The sequence below is a fragment of the Nyctibius grandis genome, chromosome 12 (genome assembly GCF_013368605.1).
Source record: "Nyctibius grandis isolate bNycGra1 chromosome 12, bNycGra1.pri, whole genome shotgun sequence".
NCBI lineage: Eukaryota > Metazoa > Chordata > Aves > Nyctibiiformes > Nyctibiidae > Nyctibius > Nyctibius grandis.
The window spans coordinates 18520902-18547123 of record NC_090669.1 but is presented as its reverse complement, the minus strand read 5'-3'; the positions used below and the strand labels follow the sequence as shown (position 1 = coordinate 18547123).

General features: G+C 41.5%; 2 protein-coding genes across 2 annotated transcripts; one reads left to right on the top strand and one right to left on the bottom strand.

Annotated features, from left to right (window-relative positions):
• Positions 1 to 353: 353 nt before the first annotated feature.
• On the bottom strand, positions 354 to 10781 carry HSD17B2 (hydroxysteroid 17-beta dehydrogenase 2). Its single transcript, XM_068411563.1, has 5 exons — positions 10502 to 10781; positions 6085 to 6297; positions 5577 to 5762; positions 2310 to 2447; positions 354 to 712 (listed from the first exon to the last, which is right to left on the bottom strand). Exons 1-5 carry the CDS (start codon positions 10779 to 10781, stop codon positions 354 to 356), a joined length of 1176 nt encoding a protein of 391 aa, XP_068267664.1.
• Positions 10782 to 23197: 12416 nt separating this feature from the next.
• Positions 23198 to 25772, top strand: SDR42E1 (short chain dehydrogenase/reductase family 42E, member 1). Its single transcript, XM_068411607.1, has 2 exons — positions 23198 to 23277; positions 24665 to 25772. Exons 1-2 carry the CDS (start codon positions 23210 to 23212, stop codon positions 25770 to 25772), a joined length of 1176 nt encoding a protein of 391 aa, XP_068267708.1. The 5' UTR covers positions 23198 to 23209.
• Positions 25773 to 26222: the final 450 nt, after the last annotated feature.

Below are 26222 nucleotides of genomic sequence, written 5' to 3'. Positions count from 1 at the left end.
GATTTTTTTTGTTTTGTTTCAAAAAACAGGTTATACATCTGTCTGTGTGTTGGTGGTGCCTTTTGAAGCAGACAGAAACTATATAACCTCATGAGATACCTTACACAGAAGGCAGGGTACAAAGACATCAGGAAAACATTTAAAGTTCTCCAAAAATGCCCCATCTGGGGATAGCTTTCTATTTCTGCTTATCCACTGCTTTTCCCAAACATTACTCTTAACACAAAGATTTACCTCTGTTTGCAAGGCAGTATAAATGCAATTTAACAAAGACAGTACAATAAATAGCAGTGTCTTAAAACAGAGTTTTTTCCCAGTTATCTCGTCAAGTAAGACAAACGCTGATGGATATCTTAGAGATTCTTGCTTTCAGCTTCAGCTGTTCTCGGCACCCTTGGGACAGACTCAGTACTCACCATCTTACTAATGAAAAAGTCATAGAACCAGAGAGGAAAGTAGCAGAAGACGCAGAGGGGTACGTAAGCCCCTTTGCCAGGAGTGTATAAGCCACGTGGTCTCTTGGCCAGCAAAGCGTGCAGGATAGCGCCCAGCACGGGGGAGAGGTCGGCATCGCAGTACGCAGGCATGTGCAGGAGGTAGCTTTTCAGTGACAGGAGGTAGTCCTCACCATAGTCTTGCCTTGTGTCTGCTGGGAGGTTCTCCATCAGCTCCTTTTCTTGCTTATCCCACAGGTCGGATGTGCCTTGTATACCTGCAGTAGCAACATCACAGGATAGCAAGTGGGTTTGGGGCTGCATTAAAAAAAAATCATCTATAATTAATAGTCAATAAGTTGTTCTCCACCACCACCCTGATTCACAGTTGTTCTAAACTGGATCAGTGAAGAACAGGCCAAACAGCTGGTTAGCTGGGAGTGGTTTTACGTGGAAGAGAAGGGAAAGCACGAAGCACAGCCTACACAAAAAGCGTGGGGTTCATGCACCATTTGGTTTCCAGCTCCACCTAAAAAGGCGCTCTCATAGCCAAGACAGCACATTTGCCTTTTTTCTCCCCCTTGCCATTCTGTCCTTATTCATTTAGTGGGTATTTCTAATCAGTACTTATTACAGATGGGAGTGACTGAGGAAAGACAGGTAAACTAAGATGAACAGGATTCAGTTGGGTTGGCCAAGTGCTAAGCTTCTCTTTCACCAGTGACATTGGTATTTCAATACCTTATTGCATGAAGGATAAGGCTTGTATTAAGCTAGATGGTTTAAAAAAAAATTCTATTTTTCCCCCCGTCTGCATCATGTAGGAATGAAAGCAGTGGCTTTCCCAAGGCATTTGTTTCCTAACTATCATGAATTAAGCATTGCAAATGAAGAAAAATCTTTAAATAAATATATAAGTCTCAAATCCTGGGACTTGTTTTGATGCATGAAGTTTTCATCCAGAAGTCTGACAACAGCTAAGCAGGGCCCTGAAGGTAAAACCTCAGGTGGGCACCGCTGACCACACAGGTGCTGTTGGAGCCCCATGCCCCACACTGCCCCTCCCCGGGAGGGGAGGCATTCAAGGGAGCAAGGTTTTCTGAAAAAGACCATTTTGCTTTTCATCAGCATAAAAATTGTCTCCATGAAGTCACCAGGAGTTGCGGAGTAGGCAGCAGTGGGATTTGGTGTTGTCCTCAGGTAGCTGCCAGGTGTGTTGACAGAGCAGGGACCTGTGTGACACCCACCCAGCTCCCCAGTGGGCGCGTGGAGCAGGAGATGAGTCTGTAACCCGGACGGGCTCTGCAGAAAGTGCTCAGAGCGGTGGAAGGAGGAGGAGGATTTGGAACAGAAAGCAGCAGGAGCGCAGCAGAGGGAAGGAGATATCAGAGACTATATAGAGTGATACTGACAGAAAGTACGCAGGGTGACAGGTATTGCTACAGGTACTTCGATGCAAAACTGAGCAGCTCAATAAAGACAGCTCTGATATTGAGAAAGGCAGGACTGACAGCGAGTCCTGAAGCTCTCATGCAGGACGAGCAAGCCGTGACACTCCAATCAAACACACCGTGATGTTCAGTTTGTTCACTTCAGCAAAGCCAGAGCAAAGGGACGGCGCCAATTGCCTGAGCCCTGCCCCATCGCAAAGCAGAGAGCGCTCTGTGCAGAAAGGGTACAGAGGCAGAGGCAGGCAGCGTGCAGAACCAGAGGGAACATCTCTCTCAAAAAATGTGGATCTTAATTTCCATAACCAACATGAAGCATGTGAAAAAAGTCTGACTGCTGAGAAACACTCAGGGCTCTGTTTGAGGATGCTGGACTACAGGGAAAGAGGCGAAGCAGAAAGAACTACCCGAAATGTCAAATACCAACCTGTTCGGAAGCCTGACGGATGAACTGCAGCAACTTTAATTCCCCATTTGGAAAGCTCTTGCCTCATTACTCCAGAAAACATGGACAGAGCTGCTTTTGATGCGCCGTACGCAGCATACCTCGGTAGTGGAATGCCTCCTGCAGGAGCAATATAAACATGATAAAGCTCGACGGTGGCTCCTTCCAGCCTTTATTTTCGTGATTTAGAAGGAAGATTATAGCACAAACAAAATTATGCAGCTCTCACTGAGGTTAAAGACAAGTCAGTGAGGGTATCATTTCTTTCTAGAAGTTAAAAAAAAAAAAAGTTGTAAATTAGCAGTTGCTTATAGCAGTTATGCTCAGTAACACCTGGTAAGACACACCTTGTATGGCAGAAAAAATACACTGTATGAATTTAAGGGTAAAAACTGTTGAAAACTATGATTTTTCATTTCAGAAACACAGATAATGTTTTAGTCCGTATAAATAGTGAAGCGATAGTTTAATGCTGGTGTTCTTGTTGTCACTGTAACATGAATTTCAAGTTCCTACTATAAACCACAGTTACAACAGGGTAAGTAATCTCAATTCTAGCTTTATAAAGCCCACTTATGTTCCAGTTCTTTCCAACTAGTTTCAGAAAGACCAGAAACAACAGTGCAAGAGTGGGGAAAGCCTCTGTGAACAAATCAAAGCTGGAGTCACACCCCCTGGGCAATAGGACTCCCGGAAACCCATCATAGAAGCAGATTCCCTGCCTATAGTTATATCCCATCTTCTCCAACCCCAGCAGCATTTGTTCAGATGCAAAAGATAGAAAAGAGCTGGTATTCTAGGTGAATTTAAAATAAGTCCATATGTTTACAAAACAAAAGCTTCCAGAAAATAATATCTTCCAAATACAGATATTTCTTCTGTTCCAAAAACTGGCAGACTGTCACTTCTTCAGCTTTAGAAAAATCCAAAGACACTTGGATTTGAGCATCTTCCCCTTCTTCAGCTCCCCCACTTTCTCCACAAAGTTGGTGTTACCACCACACAGAGCATCACTGCCAGATTTAGGGGTCATCACAGCCACCATGGGCTGCCTTGGCACAGCGAGAAGGAGGGAACAGAATGGGCAGCCCTTCTCCTTGAGGGACATCACTCCTCCTGCCTGCATGGGCAGGTGGACACATCCTCCAGTGCAGCCTCCATTTCAAACATTACACATTTATCTCAATGTATTTGAATCTTTTAAAAGAAGATACCTGAAAATTCTCCTGTATCAAAGTAAGCCACCAGTGCCATTTATTGGGTTTTGTACTGCAACAACCAAGTTATCATGGGAGCTTCTTACACAGAGTCATTCCTTTGAAGAAGTCAGGCCAATTATATGTTAATTATTCTTCTGTATGCATCTGAATAAGTTTGAGTTTCAATTGGTTTGAGCCAATTGAATCACATACTTTTTCCCTCTGAGGTCAGGCTAACCTCCAGTCCAGGTAAATTAGCTCTACACAGACAGGAATAGATTCGGTACAATGAAACCTTGCTAACTTTTCTGCTAATGTTTTACCAAAGGACCCTCAGACCCTGTGTTAATAGGAAGCTATTTACCCAAACCAGTCTGAGTGCAAGAACATCTGTGCAAACAGCTATAGTTTAAGCAGGGTCATTATCAGCTCCTGTAAGGGCAAATTATTCAGCACAGGGAAGCTCTCTTTATCCCTGCAAGGCAGCTCGGGGATTCATGCCAAGAATTAAGACATCTGCCCCAAAACAAGGAAAGCACAAACTTCACTTGGGTGCTCAGGGAGAACAGAGGTCTGTCCTGTCTCTGTGGTTGCAAGAGCTGGTGGGCAGAGCAGCACCAGAAAGGTCCTTCTGATAATTCAGTCCTGATTTCTCCAAGTATTAGCAATGACCTATAAACACAGGCGTGCAGATACAAAACATACTTGGGATCATAAAAAGAAAACAGAAGATGACAGCATCAGAGCTAGGCTGAGGCCACATCCTCAACGTTAAGCTGTGAACACAAGGTAACACCTTCACAAGCCACCCCCACAATACAGCAGGATTCGGGGTGGACACAAGCTGCGCAGAAGTAAGGGTCCAAGAAGACAGGGCAAAGGAAAATTTGGGAAGCAGATGATACGGTAAATCCTTAAGAGGTCTTAAACCAAAGTACTTTCCAGCATCATGACATCCTGCTTCTAGAAGGTCTCATTTTCAAAGGAGCATTCTTGCTCCTCAGCTGTTGGCTAGCAGATACTGTATTACTTTGGTTCCTACATCTTAGTTTCTCAGTTGTCCTCCTAGAATAGGAGGTTATGTTATAAAGGCATTTATATATATAGTAAGCACAGGATCCAATTCATGGGACAAAACTGGAAAGCATATTATATGCTGTTAATTTTTTAAAAGTTATTTCATTCATGAAAAATACCACTTTGCTAATAAGTTAGGCTAAAGTATTTTTAAGAAGAAATCCAAAATATTTTTAAAGAAATATAAACACACACCCTTTTCAGGTCCTAGGTTATTAGCAGCCCATGCTCTAGGACTGTGCACTCTGGAAAGAACTGTAGGATGCCACAAAAAATAAAACTGGCTTCTGCTCTTGAAGCATTAAATGCTACTCTTCAGCAGGTGTTTTATCATTGTGCTTTCTCACTCTAACTATAGTACTTGGGCCCTACAAGGCCGGAGAGGTTGAGCTGCACAAGTAAAATATCTAACATTTGTTATGGACTTTTACAAATGGCAAATGTCATGAACTTATCCAAAAGTTATTTATGCTCCAATTTTAACCCAAAGTATTGAAACTTTAACCCAAAGGTTGAAACTTTAAGGTGTAACCAGCCCAAACGGAAGACAGCCTGCCTCTGCAAAAGGCAGACAGCTTTTGGGCATCTCCACAGTGTGGTTCTACGACACACAAACTGAGGCGGTCACAGACTTCTGCTGGAACATGTTATAGAAACATCTGTGATTTACCACCCATCTTTCTGGAAGCTCACAAAGCTATCACTCATAACATCTCTAACACCAGATCTGAATTTGACTGTCTTTGATATAACAGCATCTTTTTAGCCATATTAAACTCTTCTTCTTTAAGGGCTGTTTTCTGGAAATAGTCTCCCAAACAAAAGAAAAACCTGCGTTTATTACCTAGATATTAATTCCCTAGGTGTATCGACAAGCAAGACCAACTGACACCTTCCTCAGCGTTTTTGCCATCAAAGTTAGTTGTTTTTTCTGTTGCACCAGAAATTTATTTGGTGCTTTAGTTCAGCTCACCTGCCATGCTGGACATGTTAACCAGCCTCCCCTGGCATTTCCGAAGTAATGGTAAGAAGGTCTTGGACACCTCTACAGCACCGAAGAAATTCACCTCCATGCACTGCCTGTATGTGCTCATGGGGAGCAGTTCACCGTCAGCGGGGAAGCCCAGGACACCAGCATTGTTCACGACTCCCCAGAGTCCTGGGAAGAGAAGAAAGCACAGGGCTGCTATACAGCAGGAAATCAACTCCCTAAAGATTAAACTGATGAGGTGGATGGTGCCTACAGATCAAAGCAGAAATGATCTGCAGCTACAGATACTCAGTACCCACTCCATGAACAGTCATCACCATTTTTTGTGTGTCCCAGAAAGCAGAAGTCACCTATATAAATACCCTGACTGCCCACAGGCTGCAGCATGGAAGTGACCTACACACATAAGCCACAATGCAGCCAACAGGTAAGAGATGCACCTTGTAAACAGCTACATTAGTACACCCATTATAATGGAATGGAGTCATACCTGTATTTTGCACCTTCTCTGAGACTTTTATATAGGCTTCCTTGACTTGGGTGGCATTGGTTATATCCAGCTGCAGAAGAGAGAGTCTCCGAGAACAGGTACGTCTCAGTTCCTCAGCTCCAGGTCCATCCTTATTCAAAACCCCAGCAAACACAACAAAACCCAAGCTATCCAGGTATTTAGCCAGCGCATGTCCAATCCCAGTGTCGCTTCCTGAAAGCATCAAACAGACACTTGAAAAGTGGGTCTGTCCTAAACCATCATCTAAATAGAAAAAAGGGCATACATTGGAAATACATGCAAAGGTAACCAAAAAGATGATTAAATAAAGCCACTGAAATACACATGACAGTGGGAAGAAAGGTTCAGATCTGAAGGTTTGAGGACCTGGACCTTTGCATGTTCCACAAAGATTCATAGACCACGTCCTCTTGGCTCAGAGCTGATGGCATCAGTTTGTGCTCTACCACTGACAGATTCTAAGACTTACTTCAGACATACAGAGGAAATAAAACCCCAGATTGCGTTTATACAAATATTTGGACTGAAACCTGATAACAAAAATATCTAGGAAAAAAAACCAAAAACACAAACACAAAATAAGCAAGAAAAACCACAGAAATATTTTAATTTGAAATCTCAGATGGACAAAACAATTATAGGGCATTGGAATTCAAAGAAATTGTTGGGTTCTATTTCTTATTTCAAAGAAGTTGTGTTATTTTATTCAAACATCTACCACCCAGATCCTTCTGATAAATACTTTTTGGTCACAGGCTGCTACCAAGCCAAAGCTAAGCAACTATTTCTTTACCTGCAAAAGGAGTTCAGCGCTTTCAAACCCTAAGAAAGCTTCAGAAAGGCATTAGGCTAAGCCAAATAGCACCAGTTATTTAATTAATGCATAGTTGCATCAGAATTTCCTTTATCCTCTCTATTCTCCTCTAAATTTATTCCCAAATTTTGTCCATATAAAGCAATGAGCTATAAAATGCAGGCAGCACCATTAAAGCAGACACACAACAATGATCTTTGTGATCACAATTGTGCAATTCCTCCCACCAGGTAACAATGATGAATATTTAACAAATAATTCAATTGATTCACAAGTCTCTCCCTTTGATAGAGTATTTTGCTACCACTATCTTAAGATATTTTAAGTGCTTTCTCTCCCAGTGTCTTAATTAATTCCAGTTTCCATTCTTCCCATCTTAGCAAGGGAGGAAACATCTCACCCATCTGCCCACCAGGACTTCCAATGAAGCAACACAGGGCTCTGCTAGAGACAGTGAAGGAGTTCATAGGGACCGTGCTGCAGGAGTTCTGCAAAGGACAGTATCATGAGGAAAATGAGGAGTTTAAGAAACTAATGCAGTTACTGTAAAGCAGATATAAAGAATCACAGAATCACAGAATCAATCAGGTTAGAAGAGACCTCTGGGATCATCGAGTCCAACCATTGCCCTGAGACCACCCTGTCAACTAGACCATGGCACTAAGTGCCATGTCCAGGCTTTTCTTAAACACCTCCAGAGATGGTGACTCCACCACCTCCCTGGGCAGCCCCTTCCAATGTCTAATGACCCTTTCTGAGAAGAAATGCTTCCTAATGTCTAACCTGAACCTCCCCTGGCAAAGCTTGAGGCTGTGTCCTCTTGTCCTATCGCTAGTTGCCTGGGAGAAGCAAGGGCGGGGGGGGGACTCTCTATTTCTTCCCTATATACCACACTTAGCTTCTCACACCCTGACCTGACAGAGAAGAGAAGAACAAACCTGCATTCCTGGAATTCCAACAGAGACATGAAGAGGCCTGCAAATACCCCAAAGACATGACAGATTTCTGGGTTTGGGGGTGGGGTGTCTTCCCTTCTTTCTCTTTTAGTGAAAGACCCTTTTTCTTTATCAAATCCTTCCCCTTTCATCCTTTGCAGCAAGTACACAGCCACAGAGCTGCATATTACTGAAGTTTTACAACACAGCTTTAACTTGGGAAGGGGCAGAGTGCTCAACATCTAGGGATGGGTGTAGCAACCCCGAGTAGGAAACAAAACTAGTGTTTATCTGTGCCTGCTGCTGGGTTTGTCCCCAGTTTTTATCAAAACAAGTCTGACTCGATTTTCAGACCTGTTATTGAAGTCTAGAGAAACTACCCTTCAACTCATGAAATTCAAGCAGTAGTTAGGTTTCTATAGCGAAGAAATAGAGAGTCCCCCCCCACCCTTGCTTCTATGTCAACAATAACAATTTGTGAATGATTAGAAGATTTATTAGAAGAACGGCAGGCAGTACTGACTGTCACTGAATCGTTACTGAGACTTCATCAGCTACTCACACTGAGCATCAGAAACGCCAAGTCACACACCAAGAATGAAAAGACCAAGTTAACTGGAGAAATTCATCCCACAGAATAACCCAGGCAAGAATTTTGCAATTCCTGCTACTTTGGATCTTCATGGTAATTTAATGTTTAGGGAAGCTGGCTATTAGGTCTAGCAAACTACACAGAAATGTTTCCATGCCCAGGAGCTTCTGTTTAAGGACACTGAAGCACTTGCTCCCAGCAAGAGGGTCAATAGAAAGGTTTCACCAATGACTTTAAGACTGCTCACATGCCCACAGTTACTCATGTGAAAAAGCATTTTGACAACTGGGCACAGTTTGTGGTACTTTGGTGAACTGCTGGATTAAATAAATAACGCAGAGCAGCACCCGTACAAGCGACACGCAAAGAGGACCAGAACAATATTTGACAAAACCCAGGGAGAGAAGCACAGAGATTACTCTGTCCTCTGGCCAAAGGCAGCTGTCTCACGAGTGATGTGTGGCAGCTGTCCAGAGCACAGCAGCATTACTCAACCCTGCAGAACTGAAAGCAGGGAGAAGGGAAAAAAAAAAAAAGTCACCATTCCCCATGAAGTGCTTGCCTCAGGTCTTGTCTAAATTGGAGAAAATGACACCAAAATTGATTTAAAGGCACCTCACACCTGCACACGCACACAGACACACACATCCTACAGTTAGTAGGGGGATGAGTACTACAATCAGAGCAATTTAACCAGAAACACATTGAGTAAAACTTTCTTTTCAGTTGATGGAAGGTTTGATTGATTGCATACGAGTCTGGATTCAAATAAAGACCAAGAAGAGCCTCCTCAGACATGTCAGCTATCAAAGGTGTCCAAACTTGCATTTCTTCAGGACAGTTGCAGCACAGGTACAAAGAAAGCACATTCGTTTGCTGGAATAGACCCAAATGTTCTTCACTCCCTGCATTGCTCTAATTCAAATTCCCTAAAGCAGGTAAGCTCGGAGAGAGTGCTTTTTCCTGAAGAACTGCAGCCTTACAAAAAGCAAAGATATTCCCAAGTGCAAGCACAACCCCTGTGTCTGCCGGGGTGGGAAAGGAGAGCTCCCTGCTCCCCATCCTCATTCTATACACCTGCAGGGAGAAACCCAGCTGGCAGATAAACTGCGAGGGGAGAACTTGCTGCTCAGCTTGTTCTCTCATAACTTCTGTACTTAATCCCCATATTAATGCTTGCTAGGCAGATCTAAATTATTTCCAGGTGTCCCTATAAAACAAAATGAAATTCTCCAAGAAATAGCTATAGAAACCAAAGCAACTTAATTCAGCTTTCCAGAGGGGGAAAAATAGAAAATAAAACAAAAAAAGAGCAAGTTAACAGTGCAAGCAGCAGTTGGCAGGCTCTTCGCTTTAAAGGTTTGATTAACACAAATAAACAACATTTAAAGTTTTAGAAGAAACAGCAGAAAAGCCATAAAACTACCAAAATGCCATCCCTGCAAACTAGAAGTGGGTTTTGAGTAGATCAGAGGGCTAATAGAGACCGAATTCATTAGCTCTGAACTTTCACTGCTAGTGAAGAAAATTACTCTCTCCCAAATGATTTCATACATCGTTTCAAAGAGATGGCATCAAACTAGTGTCTTGAAATATATGCATGATATACATAGTGTGCACTGTGTAAACGTGCACAGCGAAGGATAACCGTACATCCACAACCAGTGCGATAAATTCAAGTAAACACAAGTAATGTAGTGCTCTGAGGGCTTCCAGAAATTAATGTCTCTCCTAAAAAATTAGACCATTGTAAGTATTCTTATGCTTTTTGCACCAGTTAATTTCACAAGTATGTCTAAAAAGCTACTTGTAAAGATTAAATGAGACACTAAAAAATAATAGCATCTATTAAGATGCTTTTCTACTTAATTTCAGAACACTTATTTACCTGGAAAAAAACATCTCTGGCAAAGCAAATAAAATGAGAAAAAAAAATAAAAGGAAACCTTACGAGCATGCATTTCATGGATACCCACCCCCAGGACACAAAGTTTTCCAGCCCACTTGTGAGAAAAGCCAGTTTTTGCTTCCCGGAGCGTGTCTGCAGCACCTTACCTGTGATGAGCACGGCTCTGTCGCCCACGGGCAGCAGCGTCCTGCCACCCAGGTACGCAGAGCAGATGAGGCACACGACCCAAAATGCCACCAGCCCCCCGCCAGTGCCCAGCGTGGCCCCACACAACAGCCCCAGCAAGGCAGGCAGAAGGCTCCAGATCAGAACATTTGCTTTCTCCACTGGGCTCCTCTGGGCCCTGTGGAGCACAGTCACCCCAAAAAGCACGGTGACACCCACGCAGAGCCATCCAAGGGGGCTGCTAAAGGCGAGAGCATCCATCAGCAGGGGCAAGAAGCAGGCACGCACAGCCCACCACCGGCTGGGGAAAAGCAGGTGTTGCTAAATGCAGCATGTGTTATATAGGAGCAGGGGGTGGGGCAGAGGAAGGGGACTCTCTTTAAAGGTTTTACATAATCTCACTTACTCTTGGCATCAGCAAGACACAGCAGCTTTCCTTTTCTCACCTTATATTCCTTCTGCCTGATAGCTCCACCTTCTGAACTATATGCTGGCTGGATAACGATTGACTGCGCTGGGAATGGACATGAAGTAGCAAGCGCTGGCTTCAGGAAAAAATTAACTGTTCTATGTTTTAGATGTTTAAAGTACATTTTCCTGGATAGTGAAAAAAGAACAGTTTCTTTTGTAGGAAATAGTTACAATTCCCAGCCTAAAAACATAAGGTGTAGTTTCAGTGAAAGTGATTTTTGATGGGCAGTGACAAAAATGAGTCAGGACAGGGTGATTTACTCTCTCTAGTGCGAACTGTGTGGTTAGCGTTGGGCTTTATCACACATGGGCCAATCTTCTCTTTCAACAAAAAGCCCAAAATGACCTTCCCTGCTTTAGTGCACACCTTTGGATATTTACCTACTCCACATGCAGTGAATACCTATGGTTAACTGACATTCAAGGGGGTCTGAGAGGCTGGGAAGGGGTGATTGCTGGTTTGCCATTAAGGGCACTTCGTTAAGTGAATACATGTAACACACCTGAGATGAGTCTTCGGTTGACCTGCAGTGACAACATCAACATTAGTTTTGACAGGAATCACTGGTTCAATACCCACAGCAAGTTGAGAAAAAAAAATTAATCAATTAACTATATTTGAGAGATGTAACAACTACTGTGGTGTACTCTGAAAGTTATTTAAACAATAAGAATATTTTAAAATCCATCCAGCTAAAAGTATTGATATACAACGTAGGCATATTCAACCCTGTTTAAAAACCCCTGCTAATTGGTTTGAGAGATGAGCCTAAGTTATCACACAACCAGTTAAGATGATGTAGCTGGTTTTCTGAAAGAAAATGCACTGCTGACCTATTTTATTTTAGACAGACGCTGGAAGTTTGAAGCGCAGGGTGCAAACCTAACATGAGATCCAGGCACATTTCCATTCCACTATTCCTTTGGGGTTTCATAGGATGACAAATCCATTGAATATAAATTTTTACAGACAGTGAAAATGTTTATATGCCTCTATATGTAATTTACATTAGAGATGAGGTCACTTTCTTAAAGGAACATTACCCTCGAGGTCTGCTTGTCATCCGTGACTGTTGTGAACACTCCTTCATCCATCCTCCCACCAGCGCACAAAGCATTAGCTATTTTCACTTCTCTCCGCCATTTGCTGCTGCTGCTTTTATTAGCATGGTGGTCTTGAAGTTAATTACAGCCTGCCCTTTGTTAAGGCGTCTTCTTAAGATTTCCTTGGAGAATTTTGCTTTCTCTCCCTGATTGGTCTTTATCTCATGATTTAGATGGTCACAGATGTGTTTTCCTGCTGTTTATTTTTTTAAAGCCTCTGTGACTCTCCATTATAGAAGCTTCCAGTTCAACGACGAGGCCTTCAGCATGTCCCTGTTACCTTTCCCTGTATCTTTTTTCACTACTTTGGCCACATTTCTCATGTGCTTTCTTTACACTTTCCAGTAATTTCTGTCTTCAGCACTCTCCCTTCGTCCAGAGGTACCACATGTCATATCCAATAGTTGCTGTCTGTTGATATTCTTCTGTCCTAGCTGCAATATGAATTACATTGTCTAAAAGCGTGAACCATTTTTTCTACATGTCCAATCTCTATCTCAGCTTCCTCTGCCTCTGCCAGTCACAGATTTGTTTTTCAGTTCAGGCTAGAATTTCTTACAGAACTCTTCAGTTTTCCATTTTGTTCTTTTTTTGTTTGCTGATTCAGGCTGTTTCAGGTGTGCAACGCAATGACTGCAGCTCCTGAGAGCCCCTGCTCCGTGGGCTTCATGTGCTTTTGTGGCTTGGGTAGGGGACCTGCATTTCAAGTTCTGTAGGGAGGTTCTTGGCTTACAAGGTTTTTCTTGAAAAACAATTTCAGCAGAAAATAGGTTGGAATCTGTGTCACCAAAAGAGTCATTTAACCAAGATAAAAGATTATTCTCATGAGTAAATAAATATATGAAAAGCAGAAAAAAAATGAAATTATTTACTTTGACTACAGCTTCTGAGAGCGTATAAACACCTTCATACATTTGGATTTTAGTGGACTTAATGGCTGCACAAGCACTTGTCAGGCTATAAGTCCTGGATGCAGAAGCTATTGAACTTGTATACACAAACCTCATTTGGGCAAACAGACTTTGCTCTTACAAATACTACTGAATTCCTATACAAAGGTTGAGATAATCCTCTGCCTTCAGCCAGTTATCTGTTCATGCACTCAACTTGAAGCACATGAACTGTCCCAGTAAAGACAACAAAACTATTTGTCTGCCTAAAGGTAGGAATGTAGCCAAGTACCTTTGTGAATTAAGAACTCACAGGCATTTACTGAATAAGGGCAAAAAAAGATTATGTGCAACTGAAAATAAGGCTGTGTAACCTCTCCTTTGTCTTCAAACTATTTCTTTAATAGACCCTTAGGGAAAATAATACCTGTCAAATAAAGTATGTATCCATTAAAGAAAAGTAAAAAATATATTTTAGCTCTAAGTTACTGGAGATTTTGTTTTTAGAACAGTAATTGTAAAGATTCTAAATTCAGAGACAGATAGTAATTCCTGAAGATCGCTTGGCAGTGAAGAAACAGCTGTAGCTCACGATTTATCAATGTTCAACTCTAAAAAAAAAAGCTAATAACAACAACAACAATAATAACTTCCTCAGCTAAAACTCCTGTTCCTTTCTCAAGTGTAAGAACCTCAGAGTGAGGAACTTCTGTACTGATGGCCAAACTGGACCTGTAAATCCTTTCGGCAGGTATCCGTGCAACACACACCTTAGCATTATACAATCTTCAAAAGAAATAATTGCAGCCTGCATTTCCCACGTGAATCCAATGCCTGCAGCAGCTCTATATTTGCTTTGAAGTAGTAGGTCTCATAATAACGTGCCATATGAAATGAAGCCATGGGCTGTAAGTTCTGCCTTGGTATTTACATGAACTCTAATCACCCTTCGTAAATTTTCTGCAATAGACAAAACATCTTAAATCAGAGAAATCATTAAGATCAGGAGCACTCCTCTGTATTTGCAAGGGAGGTTTTCTTCTAACTCTCCAGACATCTATGGATCTCTAGGCTTTCAAACAGCTAAAAGTGGATTGCACTCTTTCCAAAATAAGTCATTTTTTATCCACACAGTTGTCATTATTTTCCAAAAAGCAGATAGAATCAAAAACCCCAAAGGCAATTAGGTACTCTTTAGGAAGTTAGCCAGGAATCATCTCTAGGTTATCCTCATGAAAAATTACACTTGCCTGCCATTCTTCTGTCATCCGATAACATGAAACGGCTTTCAGAGAGCCATCAGTGTTAGAGAAGAAGAGATACCAGTTTATCTTAGTCCACTTCTCTGGCAGCAACAGACTTTTCCCTAAAATTTCCTTTGGTACATTCAGAGTAAAATTCCAGCCCTGCCTAGGACAGAGCACAGCATAGTGCGGCCTCAATACTGAGAAATAAAGATATAAGCTATACTCTGGACTGGAAGATCAGTTTGGTTTTCCAACTAGATTTTTATTATCTCTCTCTATTCCCTTCCCTTTCCTACAGCTTTGCCTCTCTGAAGTTAATGGTAGCATCTATGTGCTCAGAACACAAAGGATTTCCGCATTTGCCTAGCCCCGAGTCTACTCGTTTCTTTTCAGGTGCTTCCTGAAATGCAACTGCAGCTTTCCCTGCCTTACTTCTAGGTGGTTTCTGTTAACCACAAGTCATACAGACCGTATCTACATCAGAAAGAAACACTCTTCTGCATCTTCCTTCTGTAACTTTTCCTCCTGCATGTCTCCAAAAAATGGTAGGTTGGGAGAAACATCTGTTTTATATCTGACCTTTTCCACACATGTTAATAATAGTAGACCACAAAAATATTTAGGAATTATCCATGCAAAAGTTACATAATTTTTATCATAGTTAAATTAATAAATAGCAATGTGAATATGGAGGCACAAAGAAAATTAGGCATACATGGTAATCAAAAGTCTGATTAAAGCATGAGTAGACAAACTGAGTAGCTAAGACAGGTAACAGTAGTGATGGAGATGCCAGCTTCAGCAGTCCCAGCTCACCAGGGACTCCAGGTACATGTGGTAGATTATTAGTTCCCGTTGAAATCTGGGCCCTATAGCACCCTTATAAATATTTAACCAAGTAGTGCTATCTTGCAGCTAACATAAGCACATACCTTAATCAGACCATTAAATGCAATCTAGACATGGACCAATATTGTCACAAGCAAGATTTTGACAAAAAAATTCCTCAACTCCAAGTCCAGCTGCACTTCTCTCTTTTGTCCCCAGGAAAGAGTCCCTTCAAAGTGGGGGGATTTACTACATCATCAACACAACTTGTCATCCATTGTAGATAGTGACAACATTAAAAATAAATCACATAAAATGTGGAGCCCCAGAACACGTTTCTGAGCACCGAGCATGGATTCTGCAAAGGGGATGACAGAAAACGAGTGGTAGCATCTCCTCATCATGACTTGGGTTATTAACTATGCACATCTGCGACATGCCTCCTCTTCCATCTGCAAACTCTTAACAACATCCCTGCCTCTCACAAACAGGATTCACTTATTTTTAGATTTTCCTCACAGTTACATCAGCTAGTCTTTGAAATGAAAGCCGAAGCAAAATGAGATGAAATATGAGCGATGATTCAAAAAGCATTAAGTGATCAGCCATGACAAAGTGTCACCTGCCCCAAACGCTTTCTGCTTTCTGTCACTTGAAGGACAAGTCCCTCGCTTCCGAATGGTGAAGCCGTGTATTTTTCCTGTTGAGGAATCGTGACCTCACTCTGCGTGTAATCAATGACTAACGCTATTATTTTGATTCAGTGTGTGTTTGCTACATACCAAATGTCACTGATTTCGCCTTTAATGCCGCTGATCTGAAGGGCATTCCCATCCCTTTTCAGCGATGTTTGTGCTGCTTGTGAACTGCCACAATTGTGTTCGAATGTTGTCAGTGTGACCAGCTCTCTGTCAGGAATCACTTAGTGATAGATGATCCTCCCGTGGAGCAGGGGACAAACTAGATGACCTCTCAAGGTCCCTTTCAGGATCTGTGGGGGGTTTTGATGGTTCCGTGACAGGTAGCATTTTAGTTAAATGGTATTTTCCTCTTTAGGTAATCCACAAACTATGGAAAAATCTGTATATGCAGTGTCATTTTTTTGTTGTTTTGTTTCCCTTTATTATATTGTCCATCTTAGACATTTTATATCGTGCAGCAACCTTAACCCCGACTCAAAAATTGTTTAGATGTAAGCATATCTAATCCCATTAAAATCACTATGACTATCCTGACATAAAACTAGACAGATGATTTAATAGGTTGCTGAATTATGGTCCCAATACCCATTAGGTCTAAATGCTCCCTGAGTGCCCAAACCCACAGACACTTATGTACATTCTTAAAAATAAACACAGATATCTGCACCCAAGTAAAGAACAGAAATATTCATACCCATGTATTTAAACGTGGGCACACCTGAAGAATTACACCCTGTCTTAAAGACCTCCTCCACCTGGATTTGAGACATGCTAATAGATTCATGCAAATGAACCTACACCATAAAACTGTTTATTCCGCTTTCCAGGTGACAAAACTATCAAGTGCAACTTTAATGAACTTCTCCAAGTTTTAAAGTCAGTATTAAAATATTGTCAAGCCCCAGGTGGAGGTCATATCCAAACAGGCTCAGTTTCTGTGGGGATAAGTCTGCACAAGCACTTCACACTAATCATCCCTTGCAGGGGATTCCTTCCTGAGCTGTGCATAGTTTGTAACTTGTTTTATTAATACTGTAAACTATCACTTGACTTTTAGTTTTCATTTCAAAACTGCTTTTTAACAACATATACAACAGCCTTAGGGAAAACCTCTCTCTTGGATGCACGCAAACTTTGCTAGAATCACTAAGGGCTATGCAGGCGTAGCTTCAAAGGCAGATTTGGGACCTATAACTTTAATTCATCCACCAAATGGAGCTCCAAAATCCATTAAGGAAAAATAACTAGTAACCATCTGTCTTTATTCATCAGGCTGAAAGCAGTTAATCAAACCTAGTGGACATTTTTACTTTCTTCTTTCTCTCTCAACAGCTTTGAGCACAGATGCAGTCTTTCCATAATTAAGCCGAGCATAGTAGCTCCTAGACAGATTAATTCTGGAGAGCTTGTCAAAAATGTCAGATGGCATACAGGTTCTGCATCTCGTCCCTGGGATTTCTGGGATTTTTATATTTATTTATATATATACATATACAGGTAGATTCAGGACACAATTATTAAAATTAACAGGTATGTATAGCCCACGCTCTTAACCGTCACAATGACAGCAGTGTTAGGAGAACCCATTCTCTATGATAAGGTATATTTTTTCTCTCTCTGTTGGGGATACAGGTCAGGATATCACCTCTGCAGTGAACAAATGTCTCTGGGAACTGAACTGAAGCACAGGATGCAAATGGCCACCAGAAGGCAGCTACTTTACTCACTACTGAACCACATTTTTACTGGTAACTGAAGGCCAACAATTTTTGTAAACTCATTGACAGTGTTTTGTATCAACCTAAAGATGATCCAAGTTACAGGAGTTATATTCCAACAAGTTGGAATATAATCAGATAGTTCATGCTTAACAACTATTCCAGATACATGTTTTTAGGAAAGTTCTCAGATATATGATATAATTTCTATTAATTTTAAAAAGATATACACAAGTATCCAAGGTGGCTTTTAGATCTCGACTACTATTAATAATGAGCTCATGTGTGTTTTCAATTTCCCTTTTCCTGAGTTCTAACATTTTAAAGCAGAGAGCATCTCCAGTTCTTAAGGATTTTATGTTACTTGTTAAATATTCTGGTTTTTCAATTTAACTCTACAATCAAATTTATGGACTGAAACTAGGATTTAAAAGTACCAGCCTAGGAGCAATTTTTGCTTCCTTTAAACTGGGTTTTTATTTTATTTTTAAATAAAGTAAAAGCTCATGTCAAATATATCTTTGTGCTGTTAAAATTAGAACTTCAATGTCATATAAAAGTTTAGAAGTTCTTACCTTTATAACTGGTTACAGAGAAGAGTTGATTATTATTACTTTAGAATAAACAATGCAGTTCAAAAATGAGTTGTGCAAAATAAGGAGAGACTGTTCCAGAAAAATCTATTCAATGACTCTAGAAAAGAGACAGGTGGTGGGCTTTCAAAGTAGTCGTGAAAACTGGTCCACAGGCAGTACTGACAGAAATCAGCAGATACTGGGCAAGCTTCATGAGTTAATTTCAAATGAAAATTTAAAAATTACAGGAGTCTAAAACATGGAATCTGTTTGTGTCCTTCGGAGAATAATTTTGCCTCCATATGTTTAATTGCTGATAACTGGTTCATCTATCAGTCTCTTATCCCCACAGATGTATTCAAAATAGCAAACATGCTAAAATATGTAAACTTGTTTTCTTCCCTTCCTTTTAGGATAAATAACTAAATATTACTTTTGAAAATATGATAATCTACATTTTTGAAGCATTACAGAATGGAACAGCAGTTCACTCCCGATGACTTCACAGAGTGCATGCATCACTTCATATTGCTGAATAGACGCCTCAGAATCAAGAGTGTTCTTCGAGAAGCTTCAAGCCCACACATTTTCAGTGCAATGCATACCAAACCTCTTCCTTCACCTAGGGATCTCAAAATACTCTGCAAACAGTCTGACCCTTTGCAAGAGCTCTGTTGAGTAGAAACTATCTTCCATTTTGTGAATTCCTGTTTTTATAAGGAACCCACTACTCTCCGCACCTCCTTCTACTCAGGACTAGAAGTGCTTATTAAGTCCTATCTCCTAAAATCAAAGAACACAGAAGAATTAGATTAGGAAAATGATATAAAGCAACTGTTCGGATGAATGATTTTAATCAGCCTTAATGAATGGTGTTCACCAAACAATGAATACAATTAATTTTGAAATCCATTTCCTTTCTCACGTGGAAGAGATAGGCCAAGTTTTTCCATTACTGGAACTAACAGGAATAAAGAAACTATACGTATTTTTTGTTGTCTCCATATCACCAAATCTATAACACTTCCCACAAGCAATACTGTACAGGGAACAAGTGTCCTAAGAAGAAGTCAGTGTTAACATTTTCAGAGAGTCTAACTTGCACACTTGCCTAAACTCTTTAAGCCCCATACAACTGATTTCCTGGTTTATTAATATTTGCACAGAACCTCCGATCTGAACTTCAGAAACACAGATGAAAGAAGCACCACCGCAACCTCAGGCAGTGAGGAAGTGCAATGCCACCTTTGTCACAGAACAGAAATCGATCTTCTGAAGGTCACTCAGGAAACCTCTCTCAGAGCCAAGAATAAAACTCAGACTAGCTTTTATATCCATAACCCTGTCCTCCTTTAAAAATATTCCAGTCTAATCTAGATTGAATGCTTGATTCTAATTTTGAATATTACCATTATCTCTACTTCCATTCACAATACAGATGATGTTTTCACTTTTTTAGTACTATCCTAACCAATTGTTTTTATATGTTTTAGTAAGACCATTAATGTGGTTGCTTCTGACCAATTTTAAGTCTTGTTCTCTTCTCTCATCCCATTGTTCAATGAAAAAAAAAGCACAATTAAGTAATACCAAAAAGAAATCAATCAAATAATACAAAACCAGTAGACTAAGGTTTATTTCTCCAGATGAAATATCCCCTGCTTACTGAGTCAGTACTGTTGGCATGCTTTGTATTTTTATGACAAAAATAATTTCACTAGCTAAGTATTTTAAATTGCAAAGGGAACCAGGTGAACTAACACACTATGAAAGAATAATTAATGATTTCACTGCTCATTCTTTCTAACTTGCATTGCTCACTACAGCTGCTTATTCTGTTTTAGTTGCTGATTTAATGGTTTCTTTGCAGTCTATTTCAGGTTCATTTCAACTCAGGTTGTGGCAGATAACACCCCATTTACACTGTAAATGGTTCTGTCCTGACACACCTTGCAATTCCACGTATTAATGCAATCTCTTCAAGTGACTAGAACATAGTCTGATTCTCTGCACGCTGGGATATACGCAAGGCGTGCTACAGCATGGCACAGGCTCTGAAATGCCTGGTTCTTTAAAGTGAAAATTGGGAGTAAAGACTGGGTTTACATGTTTTTTTTTAAAAAAAGAAACAATCCCAGGACAAACGTTCCATTATAGATAACGTAAAACTGGAAGTCCATTTATTTAATGGCAATACAGAATTTATGACACATTCGGAAAGTCCATAAAGTCTTCAGAAACGCAGGGTCTCGTAGGAAATGAAAGAGCATGAACAGATGGATTGTGCAAAATGATGAGATTTGAGAGTGTCAAGTGTTAAAGTCAAACCTGTCATTGTAAAATGAGGACAATATTTACCCACAGCTTTCACAGATGTCACCATTTTGAAGGAATGAATGTTCCTTACTATTCTTTGAAGCCAAAAAGGACTATTTATTATCACGAGAAATCAAACTGATAGTGGTTTAAGAGCAGACACTTTACAGTATCTCAACTATAGGTTTATTACATTCATAATATTTACTCTAATTATGAGATAATCTGACACAATTCGCTCACTGTAGATAACATAGCAGGCAGAAAGCAAGAAAAAGCAGAATGTAGAAAGAGACAGAGGTCTCAATCCTGTAAACTGTCCTGCATGGACGCATCACAACGCCCAGAGGACAAAACGTCATCCTGAGGTTAAGAGCTGCCTATTCAAATACAAGGATTCACCCACACAACGCGGAGTGCACGGTCAGAGACACCATTCAGATAGTACAAAGCTCTATAAGCTATGAGGAGAAAGTGGCTGCACATCTGAGGTTTCCATTCTTGGTGATACTCAATACCAACGCTGAGTAACCTCTCTGGCTGAACCTGCTTTGTGCAGGGAGTTCAGCTGGGCAATCTCCAGCATTTCCTTCCAACCTCAACTATTCTGCAGTTCTGCGATATCCCATTCAAACGCAATCTGTTTGATCAGGAGACAGACATCAACTGTCATAACCTACTGTGATACTCCTCAAAGATAAAACACTTTGTGTTAGCAGAGCTCAGGGAAAATTCACGACTCTTGTACTTTCCAGGTGATTAAACACTTGGGAAAATTTTCTAAAAATCTTCATGAAGTAGATTGAGGTATTATACATAAATCCAGAAAGTATATGTACAGGTACAGAATTCTTATATTTAGTATTTAGGGATATATATGTGATTTTTCTGCTTCTGAGCTAGAATTCTCATACCTCTGTGAACACACTACTGATTGTATGTCTGTACAACATTTGAAGGGATGCTTCAAGGCTGCCTCAAACGCACTCTTCTGCCCACACAGACAGGGAAATCAGCTGCGATTGAAGGATGCCCTCCAAACCAGACACGCCGCATGTCTACCTAGGTGCAGCAGCTCTGCATAGTCTGCTTGTACAGCACAAGCTCAACGCTTGAGATTGCTATTTAAGTCACAGACGTTCACCAGCAAGAAATAATTGCTAAAAAAATTCTTTAATGCTCACAGAATTCTTTTTAGAATCTGCTTATTTTTAATTCTTGCCAGCCATCAATCAAATAAAAACACAGTATACTGAGTCTACTTCTGTCAAGGGTTTGCACAACAGAAATGTGCGTGTTTTAAGTAGTTTTGACACCAAATACACTTTTTGAGTTCTTTCTAACATTCCCCAAGTGACTCACACTTCCGCAAAAGGGAAAATACCACAAAACAGACTTTGATAGTGTAAGTCCGTGTTGTTTTCCTATTACGGCTCCCTTTCGCAGACAGCTTGCAGTGGATTGGGAGCAGTTCTGCTGTGGTCAGTCAGCACTGTGCGTTGTTTTCCCACTGCCAAAACCATTTCAGCCTCGGCACGAGGCACAGCCGACTTCTGTCAGCGTGTTATGAGGTACGGGCTTGCGATGGATGCACTGGGATGGGGGACAGCCACGTTCATGGCCCTGAGACGCTGCGAGGGCACAGCTCTCCCGCACATGGTGGGTTATTCGAAGGCGGCTGAGTATCTTCATACCGCCGTGTTCAGCAGCGAGGCCAGGAACTGCCCTGGCCACCCAACACACCCGAGACTGAAGGGCTCTTTAGGCACAAGGACCCTCTCTCGGACATCCCAGATCGCTGCAGAGCCTCACGCCCCTGGGCGGATACTTGCAGGCACACACGGAGAGAACAGAACAAATGTTGGGATGAGACACAGCTGGAAAGGGCTCAAAGACAACAGGAGAATCACCGTTTTTAATGAGCCAAGCTCTGGTCAAGTGTCGCTGGGGAAGGGAAGGGGCAAAGCAGCATCTTCCGGGCGCACAAATTATAGAATCACAGAATCGTTTTTGGTTGGAAAGGACCTTTAAGATCACCAAGTCCAACCGTTAACCCAGCCCTGCCAAGCCCACCACTAACCCATGTCCCTCAGCACCGCATCTACACGGCTTTTCAATCCCTCCAGGGACAGTGACTCCACCACTGCCCTGGGCAGCCTGTTCCAGTGCTCGATTTTGACACAACACAGCGAACTCCAACACACCGACGTTCGCCCGGACGAATACTCAGCACCTCCCGAGCCGCTTCCCCCCCCGCCCCGCCGCCATCTTGCGCTCGGCCCCGCCCGCGCCGGAACTCTGTTTCCCGTGAAGCCCAGCGGCGCTGCGGGCGGGCGGTGGCCGGCGGAGCAGGTACGGCCCGCAGCCCGCCGGGCCCCGGCTCCCCCGAGCTCCCTCCCCGCGGCCTGAGCGCCCTGCGGGTCATTTCTGAGGCGGCCCCGGCGGCCCTGGGCTGTGTCCCGGGCGGGGTGGCCGTGCCGAGAGGCCCCATCCCGCCCGTACTGCTCCGCCGGCAGCCGGTGTACATGGAACGGCCGCGGAACAAGGCCCGGGGAGGGAAGTGGAGGCTTAAGTAACTTTTCACGAGGGCAGCTGTGTTTGCTTTTTTCACACCAGTCATCCTTCCTCCGAGTGTAACCTCTCTTCTGAGTAAAAGCAGGGCAGAATGTATTTCTGCCTCGCCTAGCAGGTGGTGAAATGAAGGGCTTCAATTAAAACATGAAATAGATCTGTGAATAACTGAATGTATAGTGACAGTAAAACTCCGATTGATTTTAATGTGTATACTTACAATGTGTTTTATAGGTTAATTTCCTTAACCAGCGCCAAAGGAAAGAGGATGGAACCAGAAAACACCACCAAGGAAACAGTCCTCATTACTGGAGGAGCTGGTTATTTTGGCTTCCGGTTAGTGCATTAAAAAGTTACTATGTACAAGAATAAATGTAATAGATTGCTACTGGTGAAGCAACAAAATCCATCTCTAAATAGAGAACTGTGTGCTTGAGATGCCTGATCCAGTTCACCCCATCTTCTGATTCATCTTGGGTCTCTGTTTTGAACAAACATGTTACTCTGTTTCTACCTGTTTTAAACAAATCTGTTATTGTGTTTCCAAATGTCAGGTAGCAGCTGGCTTGCAGACATTTACCTGTCTGGTCACCTCTGTATTGAGGATTTAGATCATCATCTTTCAGCCTACTCAAGGGCAAGCCTACGCTTGTATGCAGATCTTTCTTTTGACAGTAAGCCATGGCCTGCAAATAGCTACACACGTGCTTAGCTATATAGATTAAATACTCCAGCTGCTTTCTACTCTCAAGGATATATTTATTTTTATGGACAGTGATGTTTTAGGATTAGAGTTGTTAATAAGGTACATATTTCAGTGAAATCCATTTCCCCTTACTGTAGATGGCTCTGCAGGCTAAATCATATAAATAAAAAATCCTATTTTGAGCCCTAGACTATCTTCTAGAGTACCTTCAGAGTTGTAACTGCTTTCATAGGCAAGAGAGATTACAGTCATGACCAAAAAGTAAATTTCAATGCGGGGGGGGGGGGGGGGGCAGAATCTCAGAAGACACCTATCTGATTTCTGCTTGTTTTTTTCCCTCCACTGTCTCGCCCTTTAAGCACTATAGAAACACAACAGTTGTAGAAAAGGGGGAGAGGAATACCAGATCTATACTTTGTGTCATACCTGTGTTTATACCTGTGATTTGGAGTAATATGTAGACTTGTGGCAAAGTATTCATACCAGCTTAGAAGCATCTCGCTCATTCCTCTTCTCTGTGAATTTCAAACACAACAAAGACCAACCTATTGTCCTGACAGAATTGGGATGACACAAAAGCAGTAAGATAAAACCAGTAAGATTTTTTTTTTTTTTTTAAATATTTGGCTACAGGTTTGCATCTGAAAGGTTTGCTATTGCTGATCTCTAGGAGACAGAAGCAGAGAAATAGCTGGGTTCTTCCAAAAGGCTGCTGAAAGCACTTCAATTATTTCTGAATTTTCCTTCACAGCAGTTCTACCTCTTTTTTCCCCCCTTTTTTTTTTCCTCATAGAAAGTATTAATGGAGCGTAAGAAATTAGTTCAGTACCTAAAGTATCACAGTTCAATCTTCCCCATAGTAGATGGCTGAATATTTAAAAGACTTCCATTGGGGGAAAAAAAAGGAAAAAAAATATCAGTATTGAAATAGTTAATAGGCTTCTCTTACCTCCAGGTGACATGTTCCCTATATCATTATGCTATGTGTCCTAACATACGGTTTCTATCATGTTTTAGGTTAGGTTGTGCCATATACCAAAAGGGAGTTGATGTGATTCTCTTTGATGTCGTGAAGCCACTTCAAACCATGCCAGAAGGAATAAAGTTCATGCAAGGGGATGTCTGTTGCCTGTCTGAAGTGGAAGAGGCTCTCAGAGATGTAATCTGTGTATTCCATATCGCTTCCTATGGAATGTCTGGCAGGGAGCAGCTGAACCGAAAACTTATAGAAGATGTTAATGTGAAAGGAACAGAAAATGTCATCCAAGCCTGCAAGAGCACGGGAGTGTCGAGTCTGGTTTATACAAGTACATATAACGTGATATTTGGAGGCCAGATTATAGAAAATGGGGACGAATCTCTGCCTTATCTACCTCTTCACCTTCATCCAGATCACTATTCCCGGACCAAATCTTTAGCTGAAATGAAGGTGCTGGAGGCAAATGGTGCTGAGCTTAGCAATGGGAAAGGTGTATTAAGGACTTGTGCTCTCCGGCCAGCAGGCATCTATGGGCCTGGAGAACAAAGACATCTTCCAAGAATAGTCAGTTACATTGAAAGGGGACTCTTTAAATTTGTATATGGAGATCCTCTTAGTTTAGTAGAATTTGTACATGTTGACAACCTAGTTCAGGCTCATATCCTTGCCTCCGAGGCCCTCAAAGCCAACAAAAAGCACATAGCTGCAGGCCAAGCCTATTTTATTTCAGATGGCAGGCCTGTAAATAACTTTGAATTTTTCCGACCGTTAGTGGAAGGTTTGGGTTACAAGTTCCCAACTTGTCGTCTTCCTCTCTCCGTTGTCTATTTTTTTGCATTCCTTACTGAAGTAGTTCATTTCCTTGTAGGTCACGTTTATAATTTTCAGCCTCTCCTCACTCGCACAGAGGTTTACAAAACTGGTGTCACACATTATTTTAGTATGGAGAAGGCCAGAAAGGAGCTGGGGTATGAGCCTCAGCAATACAGCCTGAATGAAGTGGTTGAGTGGTTTAGATCTCAGGGATGTGGACCAAAGCCAAGAAAGTATACCATTATGCATCTTGTGAGGGATGGAGGATTGCTCTTGCTGCTGATTGCTGTGATGGTCTCATGGTTTCCATCTGCAGTTACATTTTCATTCTGAAAGATGAAACACTGAGTATGGAGGACAGAATCTAGTTACGTTCTCTTGAGTACTTTTGGTTTTGACAGACAAGTAACAACAACAACAAAAAAAAACACCAAGAAAATACACATTTGTGTCATTCAGGTAAATATCTTCAACAGTTTTATCCCTGAGGAACAGAAATGCTAAGTAAAAAGCTGTAATTTTTAGACGTATTTCCTCTTCAGAATAAAATTGATCAGATCACTAAAAAGATGAAGCTTAGTATTACTGCAAACAGCACTTTATTTTCAGGTACCACAGCACACTACAGTGAATGGAAGAAATGTCCTTAGACTGACCTGTCTTCCTCCCTGATGGGATTGTACTCTCGATCCCTGCCCTGTATTCCGAAAGAGTTTGTGCTACATGATCCAGAGGAGAATAAGCTTATTCTTTGATGACATTCCAAAACCAAATTCTGCTTTC